General features: G+C 39.4%; 1 protein-coding gene and 1 gene segment (V, D, J or C); both read left to right on the top strand.

Moving 5' to 3' along the window:
- The window catches only part of LOC130870613 (zinc finger protein 431-like), a 129,060-nt gene that overhangs the window by 91,607 nt on the left and 21,409 nt on the right, over nt 1-16,044 (top strand). The window lies entirely within an intron of this gene.
- On the top strand, nt 9,682-11,948 carry LOC130870703 (Ig kappa chain V-VI region NQ5-78.2.6-like). The segment is given in 2 exon segments: nt 9,682-10,678; nt 10,839-11,948. Coding segments are annotated over 2 exon segments (405 nt in total).

Raw genomic sequence — 16,044 nt, 5'->3', positions numbered from 1 at the left:
TGCTGTAGGAATTCCTACCACCAGTAGCTTTTAAGTTACCCACCCACTTGGACATGGCCTCTTTTACTGTTTGTGCCAATGCAAAATGCATGTCCAGCCACTTTTCCCACTGTGAGATTTGGTTGCTGTTCTTCGTTCCAGCAGAGGATTGTGATTTGTGAGTCTACCCCTTAATAAATAACCCTCTATTATTCTCAGTTCTGAGCTAGTGTGAATTTCTTTTAAGCGCCCTTCTTCATCTGGAGCCCAACGTGAATTCAGATTCCATTTGGATGGTCTAAAGGCCTAACTGGTCCTGAACTAATTAATTTTAGATGATTATTAAATGTGACTGAACATGTTTTTGTATCCACAGAACAGGGTGTCATGAATCTGGATAAAGAACTGAACTTATAATAAAACCAATTGCAGTAGTTACACTAGTTTGACCAGTACAGAACTAAATAATATAATGTGGCCCAATCAAAAATAGTTATTTTAGAGGTTAAGATGAACATCCTGAGGGAATTTGTGTGACTAGTACTTGGTGTGCCCTTTACAAATTCCTAGTCTCTAAAGCCCATGGCCCTATAACATGTTTCAACTCTTAAAAATATTTTTGGGGTATTATAATTACATCATTTCCCTCATGTCTTTATTGATTCTAAGCCCATCCACACACACTATTGTTTTCTAATTTGTGATCTCTTTTTTTCTTTAACAAAAGTTACTATTTGAATGTGACCTATGTTTGATTTTACCATATCTGATCTACGAAGGAAAGGCTTGATTGCACTTGTCAGTGTTTCATGGATTATACACATAAGGGACTCTATATCTTGTAAGAAGAACTAGAAGTGCTCTGAGAGACTGGAATAGTTTCTGTTAAATAAAATTTCCCAGATTAGAAAACTGTCTGCCCCTAGGGTGGAAAGGCAGAACTGTGAAAGTCTATAGTGCCTTAGTCATTTGATCTCTGCTCATATCATAGTGGAGCTGCTACTGTTTGGGGTCCAGTTAGGTAATGCTAGATACTGAGGGACCCTGGGCAAATCTAGCAATCAGGAACACCAGTGGGTTTTTTTCTACAGTTCTCTATTATGACATGATAAGTCATGCCATAGTGAGTAGGGGCACATTGCCTTCCATGCAAGAGGAGCAGGTTTCCTGAGCTGTCAAATGTGCTTGAGTTGAATGGCCCATGAGACAGACTGGTTCTGTTGGCCAATGTGTTGACCTGGGAAGTGGTCCTTCTCTCCTAAACATTCCTGAATACACTCCCTAGAGACAGGGAGGCTCTTCAGGCACAACAATGGGATATGTGATCTTTTTAACATCACTGTATTGTGTACACACAAAGGCATTCTTTTAATGTACAATGGGAAGATAGAACAAAAAGGTGAAGGGCAGGTTTAAAGAAATTCTTAAGGTTGCATTCCACATTCAGATAAGATTTACAAATAATTTATAAAACTGTTTGAAAGGAGGTATTGGGAGTTATTTTTCAGAAATATTTGATTTGAATGCTTTTATCTTTCCTCTACCATCAGGCACAATGATAAGATTTAGGGAAATTCAATTCTATTAAGCAAAAGGAATTTCTGTACCTGCAGAAGTTCCTTGGGTGTTCCTGGTGTAGGGCAGGTGGATAGGACAGATTCCACATCTTGTGCCATAATCCATATGTCTGGAAACAATTATTATTCAACATTATTTTGTATGTGGGCATCAGTCAAATTGGATTTCCCAGAAACCACAAGGGGGAATGATGGGAGGCATAGCCTCAGTCAATCTTTTTGACCACTTTAATTTCCAGAGAGAGTTCTAGAACAGGGGACCATGCTGCTTTGAAGCAAGATCAATAGAACCTGGAGGGACAGACATACAGCAGTCCAGGTGTCATTATGAGTTATTTTTAGAGGACTTATGAAGTCTGTCTTTATTTAGTTTCTTTACATGTACAATCATAGTTAACATTGGTTGATTTTTGACAAAGAAGCTAAAATTATACAATGGAAAAAAGAAAGCATCTTCAAAAAATGGTGATTAAATAACTGGATGTCAACATGTAGGAGAATGAAAATGATCCATATGTATTCATATACACAAAACTCAAGTCCAGAAGATTAAAGATCTCAATATTACTCCAACCACACTGAACCTGATAGAAGACAATGCGGGAAGTAGCCTTCAATGCATGGACATATTTCTAAATATAACCCCAATAGCATAGATCATGAGAGAAACAATAAATAAATAAGACCTCCTGAAACTGAAAAGCTTCTATAAAGCAAGGGACACAGTCACTAAGACTAAAAGGCAACATACTGAATGGGAAAATATCTTTTCTAATCCCATATTAGACAAAGGAGTGACCTCCATAATACATAAAAAAACTCAAGAAATTAGACATCAAAATTCTAAATAACCCAGTTAAAAAATGGGCACAGAACTAAACAGAATTCTCAACAGATAAATCTCAAATGGCCAAAAGACACTTAAGGAAATGTTCAACATACTAAGCCACTATGGGAAGTGCAAATCTTGCAGTCTGCAGTCATGTTGTTTGTCTGAGCCTTGGTAGAAGTTAAGAATTCTATAGTGGCTTGACTGCTTTTCTTTTCTGATCTTGAGCTTGAGCCCCAATATTTGTCTTGGTTTTCATTACAAGGCACTGAAGACATTCCATATGGAGCTTGTTTTCTTCTTGGCAAAACTCACCTATTGGGCAAAGAACTGCCTTGGTTCAACTGTTGACAGTAAGCATACTACTATCCAATCTGAACAAGCAGGACTCATGGAAAAACAGCTGCTGAACTTTTCCAAAACAGGGTAGGACCGTCTTTTGAATTTTTCTTCTTCTGAAATTGGTCTATCAGATATTCTAGACCCATAGCCAAAGTTGGATGCCCCAACATTACAGACAGATTTTGTGTGACTGTCCAGGTAGCCAGCTACTTCTATCAGTTCTTACATTTTTTTGGAGGTCACTTACTTGCACTTCCTGCTTACTCAGGTAATGTTGTTTTCCTTCTCAGGTCTTTGATGGGGTTGGAGATTAGATAATTGTAGTTATAACCCTCTAATATCTTAGCTAGGGCATATTAGATTATTTTATTAGCCTTATATAGTTCCTGATTTTATTAGAATCACTTACAAGATTTAAGACTTTCTAGGATAGGGCAGCTATTGGAATGATTTCTGTAATTTGCCTGTAACCTATGGCCTGAACATTTAGCATGTTTCTTGCATGATGTTGTTTCTGTTGGTTGTAGTTTCATTTTTGTTTATGATTTTACTTTCTTCTTCTTCACAATACTTGATAGTTGCTCTTATTGTAAATAGTTTTATGTTAGGATTAAAGCCTTCTTATTTAGGAAAAAAGGGGGTGAGGAATTATGGCAAGGTTTTGATCCATTTAGCTAATGTCTTTTGGGGCAGCAAGCTCTGTGTTGTGGTCTTGTCTGCCTACAAAACAGCTTTAAATCTAAGGCTTGTGCACTCTCTCTTACTCTTATGGTCTCTTGGTTTGTCAGAGTGGACCATGTGGCAGAGAGGTGTTTTGTGGTTGGTACTCTTCACCCCTGGACAGAACAGCTGGATGAAGACAATTGGATCAGCAGCAGCATCTGATTGGTTCTGTATCAGTGAATGTTTTTTCATATCCTATACCTAAAAAAATTGAGACCCTTAAAAAAAGAAATGCAAACAAAAACAACTTTGAGATACCATCTTATGCCTATCAGAATAGGTAGGATCAAAACCACCAAAGATAGCTTATGCTGGAGAAGATGTGGAGTAAGGGGAAGACTCATCCATTGCTAGTGGGAATGCAAACTTGTACAACCATTTTGGAAATCCATATGGTGGTTTCTCAGATAATTGGGGATCAGCCTACTTCAGGATCCAGCAATACCACTTCTGGGCATATACCCAAAAGATGCTCAGTCATACTACAAAGTCATTTGTTTAACAATGCTCATAGCAGCATTATTTGTAATAGCCAGAATCTTGAGAAAACCTAGATGCCACTCAACTGAAAAATGGTTAAAGAAAATGTGGCACATTTACATATTAGAGTACTACTCAGTGGTTAAAAATAATGATGGGGCATGAATCTGGGACCTACAATGGAGTAGGAAGGAACCAGATATCCCTGTGGGATCAGGCATGAGTTTGGCACCTCATAGAGAGTAGGCCTGAGCCAGGACTTCTGTGGTCCAGGCATTGGTGTGGGACATCAAAGGGAATAGGCAGGAACCAGAAAAATCTGCAGGTCCAAGCGTGAGGGAATAAACCTGAGCCAGGTCCTCTGTGGGTCTGGGCACACCCAAGCCTTGAACTCTGAGGGAGTAGACCAGAGCCAGAATCCTTTAAAGGACCAACCCCAAGTCAGAGACATGTGCAGGAATGGATCTAGACCAGGGATATTTACAGAAACAGGTCTGAGCCAACAACCTACCTAGAGCAGGCCTGAGAAAACAAACTCCATGGGAGTTTAGCAAAGCCCAGGAGCACTGAGTGACCTCCAGGAACAGGCATGACCAAAAGGGTAACTAGAACTGTAGCACTGACTATACTACAAGAAACAACCATCTGGGCCTTGGATTCGCTAGCACCTAGTACATTAATCACAGGCACAGGCTAACAGATTGGATGCAAAAACAGAATTTATCCTTCTTCTGCATATAAGAAATACACCTTAACCTCAAAGACAGACATCATCTCAGCGTAAAAGTCTGGGAAAAAATATTCCAATCAAATGGACCTAATAAACAAGTGGGTGTTGCTATCCTAATATCTAACAAACTAGACTTCAAACTAAAATCAATTAAAAGAGACAAAGAAGGACATTTCATACTAGTCACAGGAAAAATCCATCAAGTGGATTTCTCGATACTGAACATCTATGCCCCCAAAACAAGGGCACCCTCATATGTAAAAGAAACACTTCTAAATCTTAAATAACACATTAAACTCCACAAAATAATAGTGGGAGACTTCAACCCTCTACTCTCACCACTGGACAGGTCAGTCAGACAAAATAATAACAAAGAAACAAGGAAACTAACAGATGTTATGACTCAAATAGACAACAGACATCTATAAAAGATTCCATCCAAAAAGAGAAGAATATACCTTCTTCTCAGCACCTCATGGAACCTTCTCAAAATTTGACCATATATTTGGTAACAAAACCAACTTCAACAATTACCAAAAAATTGGAATAACCCCATGTATCTTATCAGATCACCATGGTTTAAAACTAGAATTCAAAAGCAACACTAATTTCAAAAAAACCCACAAACACATGAAAATCAAACAATACTCACCTGAATCATCAATGGGTCAAAGAAGAAATAAAGAAAGAAATTAAAGGCTTCCTGAAATTCAATGAAAATGACCACACAACATACCCAGATTTATGGGACACAATGAAAGTAGTGTTAAGAGGATAGTTCATAGTACTAAATGGCTACATAAGAAGCTAGAAAAATCCCACACTAGTGAATTAACAGAACATTTGAAAACTTTAGAACAAAAAAAGCAAACTCACCCAAGAAAACTAGATGGCAGGAAATAATCAAATTGAGAGCAGAAATCAACAAAATAGAAACAAAGAAAACAATCCAAAGAATCAATGAGACAAAGAGTTGGTTCTTCGAGAAAATCAACAAAATAGACAAACCTTTATCCAAACTAACCAAAAGGCAGAGAGAGAATATCCAAATTAACAAATTCAGAATTGAAAAGGTAGACATAACAACAGACACAGAGGAAATACAGAGAATCATCAGGTCATATTTCGAAAACCTGTACTCCACAAAATTGGAAAACTTAAAGGAAATGGACAATGTTCTGAATAAATACCACTTACCAAAATTAAATCAAGACCAGATAAGCAAACTAAACAGACCTATAATGACTAAAGAAATAGAAACAGTCATCAAAAGTCTCCCAACCAAAGAAAGTCCAGAACCAGATAGTTTCATCTCAGAATTCTATAAGACTTTCAAAGAAGAACTAATGTCAATGCTCCCCAAATTATTATACACAATAGAAAGAGAAGAAACAATGCCAAACTCTTTTTATGAGGCTACAATTACCCTGATACCCAAACCACAGAAAGACATTACTAAGAAGGAGAATTACAGAGCAATCTCACTCGTGCACATTGATGCAAAAATAATAAAATACTGGTAAATCAATCTCAAGAACACATCAGAACCATCATCCACCATGATGAAGTCAGCTTCATCCCCAAATGTGGGGATGGTTCAACATACAAAAATCTGTCAAGGTAATCTACCATATAAACAAACTGAAAAATAAAAGCCACATGATCATCTCATTAATGCCGAAAAAGCTTTTGACAAAATACAACATCCCTTCATGATAAAGGTCTTGGAGAGAGCAGGGATACAAGGAACATACCTAAACATAATAAAGGCAATATACAGCAAGCCAACAGCCAATATCAAACTAAATGGAGAGAAACTTTCAGCGATTCCACTGAAATCAGGAACAAAACAAGGTTTTCCACTCTTTCCATATCTATTCAATATAGTTCTTGAGGTTCTAGCTAGAGTAATAAGTCACCAAAAGGAGATCAAAGGAATACAAATAGGAAAAGAAGATGTCAAACTCTAACTGTTTGCTGATGATATGATAGTTTACAAAAACGACCCCAAAAATTCTACCAACAAACTTCTACAACTCATAAACACTTACAGTAATGTAGCAGGATACAAGATTCACTCAAAAAAATCAGTAGCCCTCCTGTACTCAGATGATAAAAGGTCTGAGAAAGAAATCACAGAAATGTTACCCTTTAATAGCCACAAATAGCATAAAATATCTCAGAGTAACTTTAACCAAATAAGTGGAAGACTTGTATAACAAGAACTTTAAATCTTTGAAGAAAGAAATTGAAGAAGACACTAAAAAATGGAAAGATCTCCCATGGTCTTAGGTTGGTAGAATTAACATAGTAAAAATGACAATCTTACCAAAAGCAATCTACAGAGTCAATGCAATGCCCATCAAAATCTCAGCAAAATTCTTCACAAAACTTGAAAGAACGGTACTAGACTTCATATTAAAAAAGCAAAAAATCCAGAATAGCCAAAACAATTTTGTACAATAAGAGAACTTTTGGATGCATCACAAATCCCTTACCTCAACCTATACTAGAGAGCTACAGTACTGAAAACAGCCTGATATTATCATAAGGACATGGAGAACCAGTGGAACTGAATAGAGGACCCAGATATAAATCCACACACCTTTGAACACCTGATTTTTGACAAAGAAGCAAAAAATATCAAATGGAAAAAGAAAGCATATTTTTAAAATGGTGATGGCATAACTGGATATCAATATGTAGAAGGATGAAAATAGACCCATATCTATCACCATGCACAAAACTCAAGTCCAAATGGATAAAAGACCCTAACATAAAGACAGCCACACTGAACCTTATAGAAGAGAAAGTGGGAAGTACACTTGAATGCATTGTCACAGTAGACAACTTGCTAAATATAATCCTAGCAACACAGGCAATTAATAAATGGGACCTCCTGAAACTGAAAAGCTTATATAAAGCAAAGGACATGGCCAACAAGACAAAACAACAGCCTACAGAATGGGAAAAGATCTTCACTAACCCTACATCAGACAGAGGTCTGATCTCCATAATATACAAAGAATTCAAGAAATTGTTCATCAAAAGAACAAATAATCCAGTTAAAAAAGTGGAGTACAGAACTAAACAGAGAACTCTCAACAGAGGAATCTAAAATGGCCGAAAGACTCTTGAGGAAATGGTCAACATCCTTAGTCATCAGAAAAATGCAAATCAAAACAACTCTGAGATTCCATCTTACACCTGTAAGAATGGTCAATATCATAAACACTGATGACAACTTATGCTGGAGAGGTTGTAGGGAAAAGGGAACACTTCTGCATTGCTGGTGGGAATGAAAGATGCTGCAGCCCCTTTGGATGTCTGTGTGGTGATTTCTCAGAAAATTGGGAAACAAACTTCCTCAAGACCCAGCAATACCACTTTTGGGTATATATCCAAGGACATATGCTCAACTATGTTCACCGCAGCTTTGTTTGTTATAGCCAGTACCTGGAAACAACCTAAATAACCCTCGACCAAAGAATGGATAAGGAAAATGTGGTACATTTACACAATAGAGTACTACACTGCAAAAAAAAATAATGGCATCTTGAATTTTGCAGGCAAATGGATGGAGCTAGAAAACATCAATTTTCGTGAGGTATCCCAGAACCAGAAAGAGAATTATCACATGTACTCAGTCCTAAGTGGTTTTTAAACATAAAGTAAAGAAAACCAGCCCATAAATCACAATCCCTGAGAACCTAGACAACAATGAGAACCCTAAGAGAGACATACATAGATCTAATCTACATGGGTAGTAGAAAAAGACAAGGTCTCTTCAGTAAATTTGGAGTATGGGGACATTGGGACAGTGTTGAAGGGGAGGAGAGAGGCAGGGAGGGGAGCAGAGAAAAATGTAGAGCTCAACAAAAATCAATAAAAAAAAAGAAAAAATGACATCTTGAATTTTACATGCACATGGATACAACAAAAAAACACTATCCTGAGATAACCCAATCTCAAAATGACAAATGTGGTATGTACCCACTCATATGTGGATACTAGCTATAGACAAAGAATATTGAGCCTATAGTACATGAGTTTAAAGAAACTAAGTAATAAGTTAAACCCTAAGAAAAACATATATAGATCTACCGAGAAAGTCAAAATAGACAAGATTGCCTGATAAGTTGGGAGCATGGGTGTGGGTGAAGAAGGTAAGATGGAAAGGAAAGAAGAAGGGAGAAAGGGAGAGGTGAAGGGATCTTGAGGAAATGGAATATTTGAGATGGAAGAAGGACAGAGATGAGAGCAAGGAAAGAGATTTCTTGTTTGAGGGAGGCATTCTGGGGTTAGCAAGAAACCTGGCAGTAGAGAAATTCCCAGAAATCCACGAGTATGACCCTAGCTAAGACCCTAAGCAATAGAGGAGAGGGGGCCCAAACTGGCTTTGCCCTATAGGCAGACTGAAGAATATCTTAAATATCACCATAAAACCTTCATCCAGCAACAGTCGGAAACAGAGGCAGAGACCCACATCAGTGCACTGGACTGACCTCCCAAAGTCCAGTTGAACAGTGAGAGGAATGAGAGTATGAGCAAATAGGTCAGGACAATGATGGGTACACCCACTGAAACAGTCTGCCTGTGATAATGGGAGGTCACCAACACCACATGGACTTGGAAGAAACACGCATAGGACCAAACTAGTCACTCTGAATGTAGTTGACAGTTGCTTGGCTATGGCAGATTGTGGGGACCACTGGCAGTGACACCAGGATTTATCCCTACTGCTTGTACTGGCTTTTTGGGAACTTATTCTCTTTGGATGGATACCTTACTCAGCCTAGATATAGTAGAGTGGGCCTTGGACCTTCCGCAAAGTAATGTGCCTTACCGTCTTTGAGGAGGGGATGTGGGTATGTTGGGGGTTATGTGAAAGTAATGGGAGGAGGGGAGGGATTGGGAACTTGGATTCATATGTATAATGATAAAATATAGTTATTTTTCTTTTTAAAAAAACAATGGGAGAATTCTTTTATGAAATCAGAAATAAAGAAGGTATAGAAAGATTCCCCAAGATTTATAACTTTAAAGATAAAGGAACATAATTAAAATTGAATATAGGCTAAAGTAAAATTTCTGATCAAGCTTAAACATGAATTTTCTGTCTCAGGTGCTAATTATTTGAAAAATATGCTCAGATATCCTCAGATAATAATATGACATGAGCTAAACAGTAACAGAGCATGGTGCATATTGAGAATTATAGTTAGGCAGATAAGTTGATCTTCATGAACTCCAGTCCAGGCTTCTCTTTAACCCAACATGGGGTAGACTCCTGATCAAATAATAGTTGCTACAAAATTGGTATCTAGTTTTCCATCCATTTTCATGGGAGATTTTTTTTTCTATTCTCCTGGTGATGTCATAGGAGTTTGATTATGTCAGAAATGTCACCAACACCTGGTTTTCAGGCCACATACTTAGATGCTGTTATTCCAAGTGTTTTATGGGCATGGGTCATCTAATTGGACTGGAATGCGTTAGTGAGCTTTATGTTGAGCAGTTTCTAGAAAAACAGGAAGCAGATAAGGTTTCTAGAAGCTCTCTGAGAACATTGTAAACCATTATCCTAAAATACCTTTATGATGGGAGAAATATGCCTTAAACTACTCTGCATAGCATGTCTTCCTTAGATGATCAAATTAAGCTGGTCTTCAAACAAACATGTGGGTAATACTCTAGGTCACTGGACTGTACCACAAGGAAGGAAAAGAAAAATGGAAATTTCCTTCATTATCAGTGTAATGTTTACAAATATATAGATATTTTCCTGGATCAACCAGGTTTGTACTACTAAAAGGACAACAGGATTTTATAAGCCATGGACAGCCTAGTCTCTATCTTCCTATTTGCATACTTCATCCTCAGAAATCACAGATGGCTCACAGTTGTTTTAAAGAGAAGTACTTATGAGACGAGCAGCAATTAGCCAGAGACTGAGATTAGACAGCACAATGGATCGTCATGTGTTGACATTCAGCTTTCTGCTAATTAGTGCCACAGGTAAGGAGGAGCACATTTAAGATCAGAATCCACAATCTGGGGAAATTTGAATTTTGAATAAAATTTTTCATTTTCTTTCTTCTGAATATTAGGTTGTATGAAGTTATTTTTATATTTCTATGTCTACTAACATCTCTTTTTTGTTTTCTCCTGATAACAGTGTCCAAGGGAGAAATTGTGCTCACTCAGTCTCTAGCATCCATGGCTGCATCTCAAGAGGAGAAGGTCACCATGACCTGCAGGGCCAGCTCAAGTATAGCCCCCAGTCACTTGCACTGGTATCAGCAGAAATCTGGAAGCTCCCCTACACTCCTAGTTTATGGCACATCCAAACTGGCTTCTGGAGTCCCAGCTGGCTTCTGTGGCAGTGGGTCTGGGACCTATTACTCTCTCGCAATCAGCAACTTTGAAGCTGAAGATGTGGCCACTTATTTCTCTCAACAGAGGCATAGTAGCCCACCCACACAGTGATAGAGTCTTGAACAAAAACTCTATGCCTACCTGGAGCACAGATACTTCCTCCTAGAGATGAAATAGGGCCTTATGTTTTATTGCAGTAATCCATAAAATAAATGGTAATTTACAGATTACTTACTAGGCCATTTGCAGCTTTTGGTAAATTAGTGTCTCCATAATACCCTGCTGTACTTCACTGTTGCTCTTGTTTGGCCACCATTTGTTTATTCTCTCTTTTGGTTCTATTTTTGTTTCAATGATTTGTTGATGGGAAATGTAGCAGGCATTTCTCTTCAGCTGTTTTACATGAGATCTCATAGCAGTCTTCACACTTGGCTTATTCTAATTACACTGATTGCAGGATCTTTTCTGGCAGGTTGTTCTCCTTCAAGATAGTCAGTTCCTAAAAGTAAACTGCCTTTGTTATCCTTCTAAAAATAGTATCTATCCTCTTCTGACTTCTAATTTTCATTAGCAGACCTTCTGTCCCACTTATGGTATCCTGTTGATTTATGCTTGAAATGATTATTTCTCCAAAAATTGATTTATGACTTACACTTCAGGCAAAAATAGGAATAAAAAAAAATTGGTTCCCTGTTTTTGCTTCGAATGAAGATGCCAATGAATTCTCAGGGCTTTTCCTCCTGTTACCCATATGTCTCAAAGATCTGTCTTTGAGGAAGATTGGTATTTAAAATACAAGTACTTCATTTGAAATCATTGTATGTAAATATTTGTGTGATAAATAAATTCTGTATTTATAGTAACTTATTCATATTTATTGAATTTCTAACTTAACACAATGTGGTAGTAAAGTTTCTAATCATGACAATTATATATTTTGACAACAGAATTGCCATCAACTGCAAAGCTAGTTCCCATGGAAAACTGGGTTCTCTAATTAATCTCTGTTGATTGCAAGACACCCCCGTTTGTCCTGAAGTATGACATCTCGATCCAGTCTTTAGTAAAGGAATAGTGAGACTTCTACACAAATCACAGAGTAATCTCATCTTGTGTCAGGTCACCACTAACTTGTTCTCGATGATATAGGGATAGAAGACAAAGCCATTCTTCCAAGAATAATTGAAGTTTAGAAGGTAATCAGCACCCCTGATGAACTGGAACTGAGTTCAAATGAATGAATGATTTCCATAAGATTGTTATGCCTCCTTGCAGTTGCACCTGTTTCTTTGACACTAGTAATGACATAAACTGAGGTTTATTTTCATCTGGTTGTATACCTGAAATCATAAAAAAAATAAGAGCTTACTGGGAAGCACTGTGCTGAGTTTGTGAATGTGAAACAAAACAACTCTTCATATTTTTATAAGAATTGACTTCTCAGAAACCGTTTTTGTCATTAAGAGAGACTAGTAACCTCATTTTCTGGGGAGTTTATTTCCTCACAATTTAGAGGCCAATGCATATTCTGTACCTTCACAGGAATTCTGGGAACAAGTTTTCAGAGTTCAGTGACAGCTTTCCAGGAAGATTTTACCGTCATATTATGTTGCATGGAGAACATCAGTACCCTGTGTGGCTTGGACACATCAGTGTTATATTTCTAAACATCTTTCTAAACACCAAGCCATCTGAATCATCCATAGTCATGAACTGGAGGATAGCCTGTTATTGTGAAAAACTGGTTTTACTGTTCACATGAAGAAATATATCTCAATGATACTAAAATTAACTTTACACATTAATATCTCACATTACTATTTCAGAGGTTAAAGAGAAAACAATGTAAAGTTCTTATTTTCTCTTCTGTAAATTATTCATGTTATGTGTAAAAATACAATCATCGGGCAGTTAGGACTTTTGAGGAACCACTTTGCTGAGGCTTGAGTACCCAGCAATTATAAGACTAAACAACTTCATTTTTTCATGAAAAGTATGAAATATAAAAAGAAAGAGAAAACATTCTGATGTATTTGTATTTAATCATGTATTATAAGGTAAGTATTTCTTCCAGGAAGATGTATACATCTATATATCCCATACCATACAGAGTAAAGAACAAAAAAAAAAATCTCCATTTCTCAATCAAGTGTTTGAAGGAGGGAATTTAAGGAAAACAACATCCCCTCTTCTCAGCAGATGAGGACCTCACAGTAGTAGAGGGAGAAGACTGAGTATAAAGAGACACAGGTGTCTCAGAAAGCATGCACTGAAATATCAGGTGCAAACGGGGACTCCATCACTGCCTTTTTTATAGACTATTTATTTTTATTTTTAAATCTTCCCCTTCATGTGTATGTGAACCATCTGTGTGCCTGGTGTCCAGAGATTCAAGAAGAAATTTTTAGATCACTTGAACTGCCATTACTGATTGTTGAAACTACCATGTGGGTAATAGGAACTGAATCTGGGAACTCTGCAAGAACAGCAGCTACTCTTAATCTCTCAGTCATTTCTTAAGATGTGATATTCTTCTACTTTAAACAAAGAGAATTTATAGGTTAAAATTAAGGAAGAGAAATAGCATTCTAGTGTGGAGAAGTCATAGAAGAAGCAGAAGGAAAAGGCTGAGGTGATAGACATCGGGTTGGCAAGGAAAACAGGACTGACAAGGTTTTTAGATCTGGAGATATACTAGTTTACCTCTGATAAGAAGCAATTACAAGGAAAATTGAAAAATCTTGGTATATGACACATAAAATCAGGCTTCAGGTTTTTGATAGAATCTATCTATTCAATCAAAGACAGAACAATCCCATTTTCATGATACAGAACAAAAGGGCTCACTCTTTGGCCATAAATAAAATATAGAAGGTGGATACGGTCGAATTGCTTAAAGACTTTAAAATAGACTTTTGACTCTAATCTTAGGGTCAAGGAATATTTCATTCACTGGCTTTGATTCTAGGGACAAAGTATGTTTCTTTGGTCCTGGTGTTGAAAGACCCCCAGTGTGGGGAGACTCTCACTCAAGTCTCGGGATACCACAACCCCCCCAGTAACTCACCAGAGATTGCCCTTGCTGCAAGGTTTAATAGATGAGATGAGATAGGAACCAGTGCACTGGGCCGAGACTCATAACTCAAGCAGGGGAAGAGTTCGACCCTGAGTGACCCGGAGAAGGGGTTTTTAAGGGAAGAAACCACAGCCCAAAGATCCAAAAGGGGCAGGAAGGGTGTCACAGAAAATTCTGAAAATACCAGTGATGATCACAAGGGGGCAGCTCCCTGCCTTCAAGATCACTCTCAAGGTCATAATCAGCTAGTTCCTGAAACACAGTATTCCAAAAATACCAATGATAATCACAAAGGGGAAACTCCCTGTTTCTCAAGATTATTCTCAAGATTACAATCTAACTTTATCTTCAGCTAGTTCCTGAAACACAGTCACTGAACCAGCTAATCCTAGATTTCTGATTTCCTCCCTGCTTAGATTTTTGGCTCTATTTTTTCCTGCTAGGGGGGGTCTGGATTTATCCAGGTTTTTCAGTGTGAGAGTCAGCATGTGTTTCTTAGGTTTTGGGTTCAGGGATAAAATGTTTCTTTCCCTGGCTCAGGTCTCAGATCCAGGATGCATTTGTTTCACTGGTTCTGGGTTCAGGGTCAGCGTGCTCAGCGATTGATGTTTTCTTTATAGGCTTTAATAGCCTATAGTGGCTATGTTCAGTAGTGTATTTCATAATTGAACGTGCTTAGGAATACACAGAACTCCACACGAATATCTCCAAACTCCCCAAGTAAAATACCCATGGTTCTATTGTTTAGGAAAAACATTGGTTTGGCTCTAATTTTAGGGCCATCTTCTAGTAATCGGACCTGCTCCTGATGCATCCAGAGTTGGAAAAGGTCTTGTCAAGCCCTCCCATCACGTGAACGGGACTTTCAGGTGAAGAGGCAGCCTGGAGTGGTGCCTGAGCTCAGACCCAGACACACACACTCCAGCTGCAAGGACTCCTGATTGCCACCCAACTTGCTAACCGCCTCTCCCAGAACTTCTACTTCCAAATGCCCACCACTGGAGGCGAAAAGCACGTTCTTTTCTGGACTAGGGGGTGAAAGAAAAAAAAAAAAAACCTCACCCACATAAAAGTCCCAAGACCTACCACTTTCGACAGGAACAAAAAGCCCCGATGCTAATGAGAGGGGGTGAAAAGGTGGAAAGCCGGAATCCGCCGGAACCAGGCGCCTCCACCCTCAGAGAGCACCCAAGTCTCCGGCCTCAGGTTCAGGGTCGCTCCCCTCCCACCGACCGCGCAGCAGCAGCTGGAAGTTAGCGAAGCACTCTCTGGGCCCGTCAATCAAGCGCGGCCTCCCGCCTCCACCTCCCCTCCCCTCCCTCAAAAAGAATAAAGGGAAAAATAAGTAATTTGGGAAATCGTCTGGACAGGGAATTCGTCCCAGATCCGGGGAGGCCGCACGCACGGGACTGACCGCCAGCACCGAATAGGCCGCCGACTCAGCAGCCCCGGCCAAGAGGTCCTCGCCGCGCGCCCTCTGCGCTCCAGCTCCCCCGCGACCCGGCCCTGGTCAAAGTTGCACAAATCGCCCTGAGGACTGGCAGCTGCTCAGCGGGCGCGGCGAGACAAGCGGCTGAGGGGGTTTCCGGGAGTTCCGGGCTGGGCGGGCGGGGCGGGGGTCGCGTGCTTCTGCACGGAGACACTCCGGCTGTGTCAGGGACAGCGCTGCTACACAGGACTTCCGCTGCTGCGCAGCCGCGCCTGACGCAGGGCACAGAGCCGCCCGGCCTACATGGCGACTCCCGGTCAGCCCATCAGTCCGCCTCAGCGTCCTCCAGCCTTCCCTTCCCTCTGGCCCGCCCACTCCGCCGCTGGCGGCTATGGGCTCCCGCGGTCGCCTGTTGTGGACGAGCTTTGGGCTGGATGGTGCTCGCACTGTGATCAGATATCAGACCCCTGCCCGGCTGGGCTCTGCAGATGGACCCGCCCC

The sequence above is a fragment of the Chionomys nivalis genome, chromosome 1, assembly GCF_950005125.1.
Source record: "Chionomys nivalis chromosome 1, mChiNiv1.1, whole genome shotgun sequence".
In the NCBI taxonomy this organism is placed as follows: domain Eukaryota; kingdom Metazoa; phylum Chordata; class Mammalia; order Rodentia; family Cricetidae; genus Chionomys; species Chionomys nivalis.
This window is presented reverse-complemented; position numbering and strand designations above follow the sequence as displayed.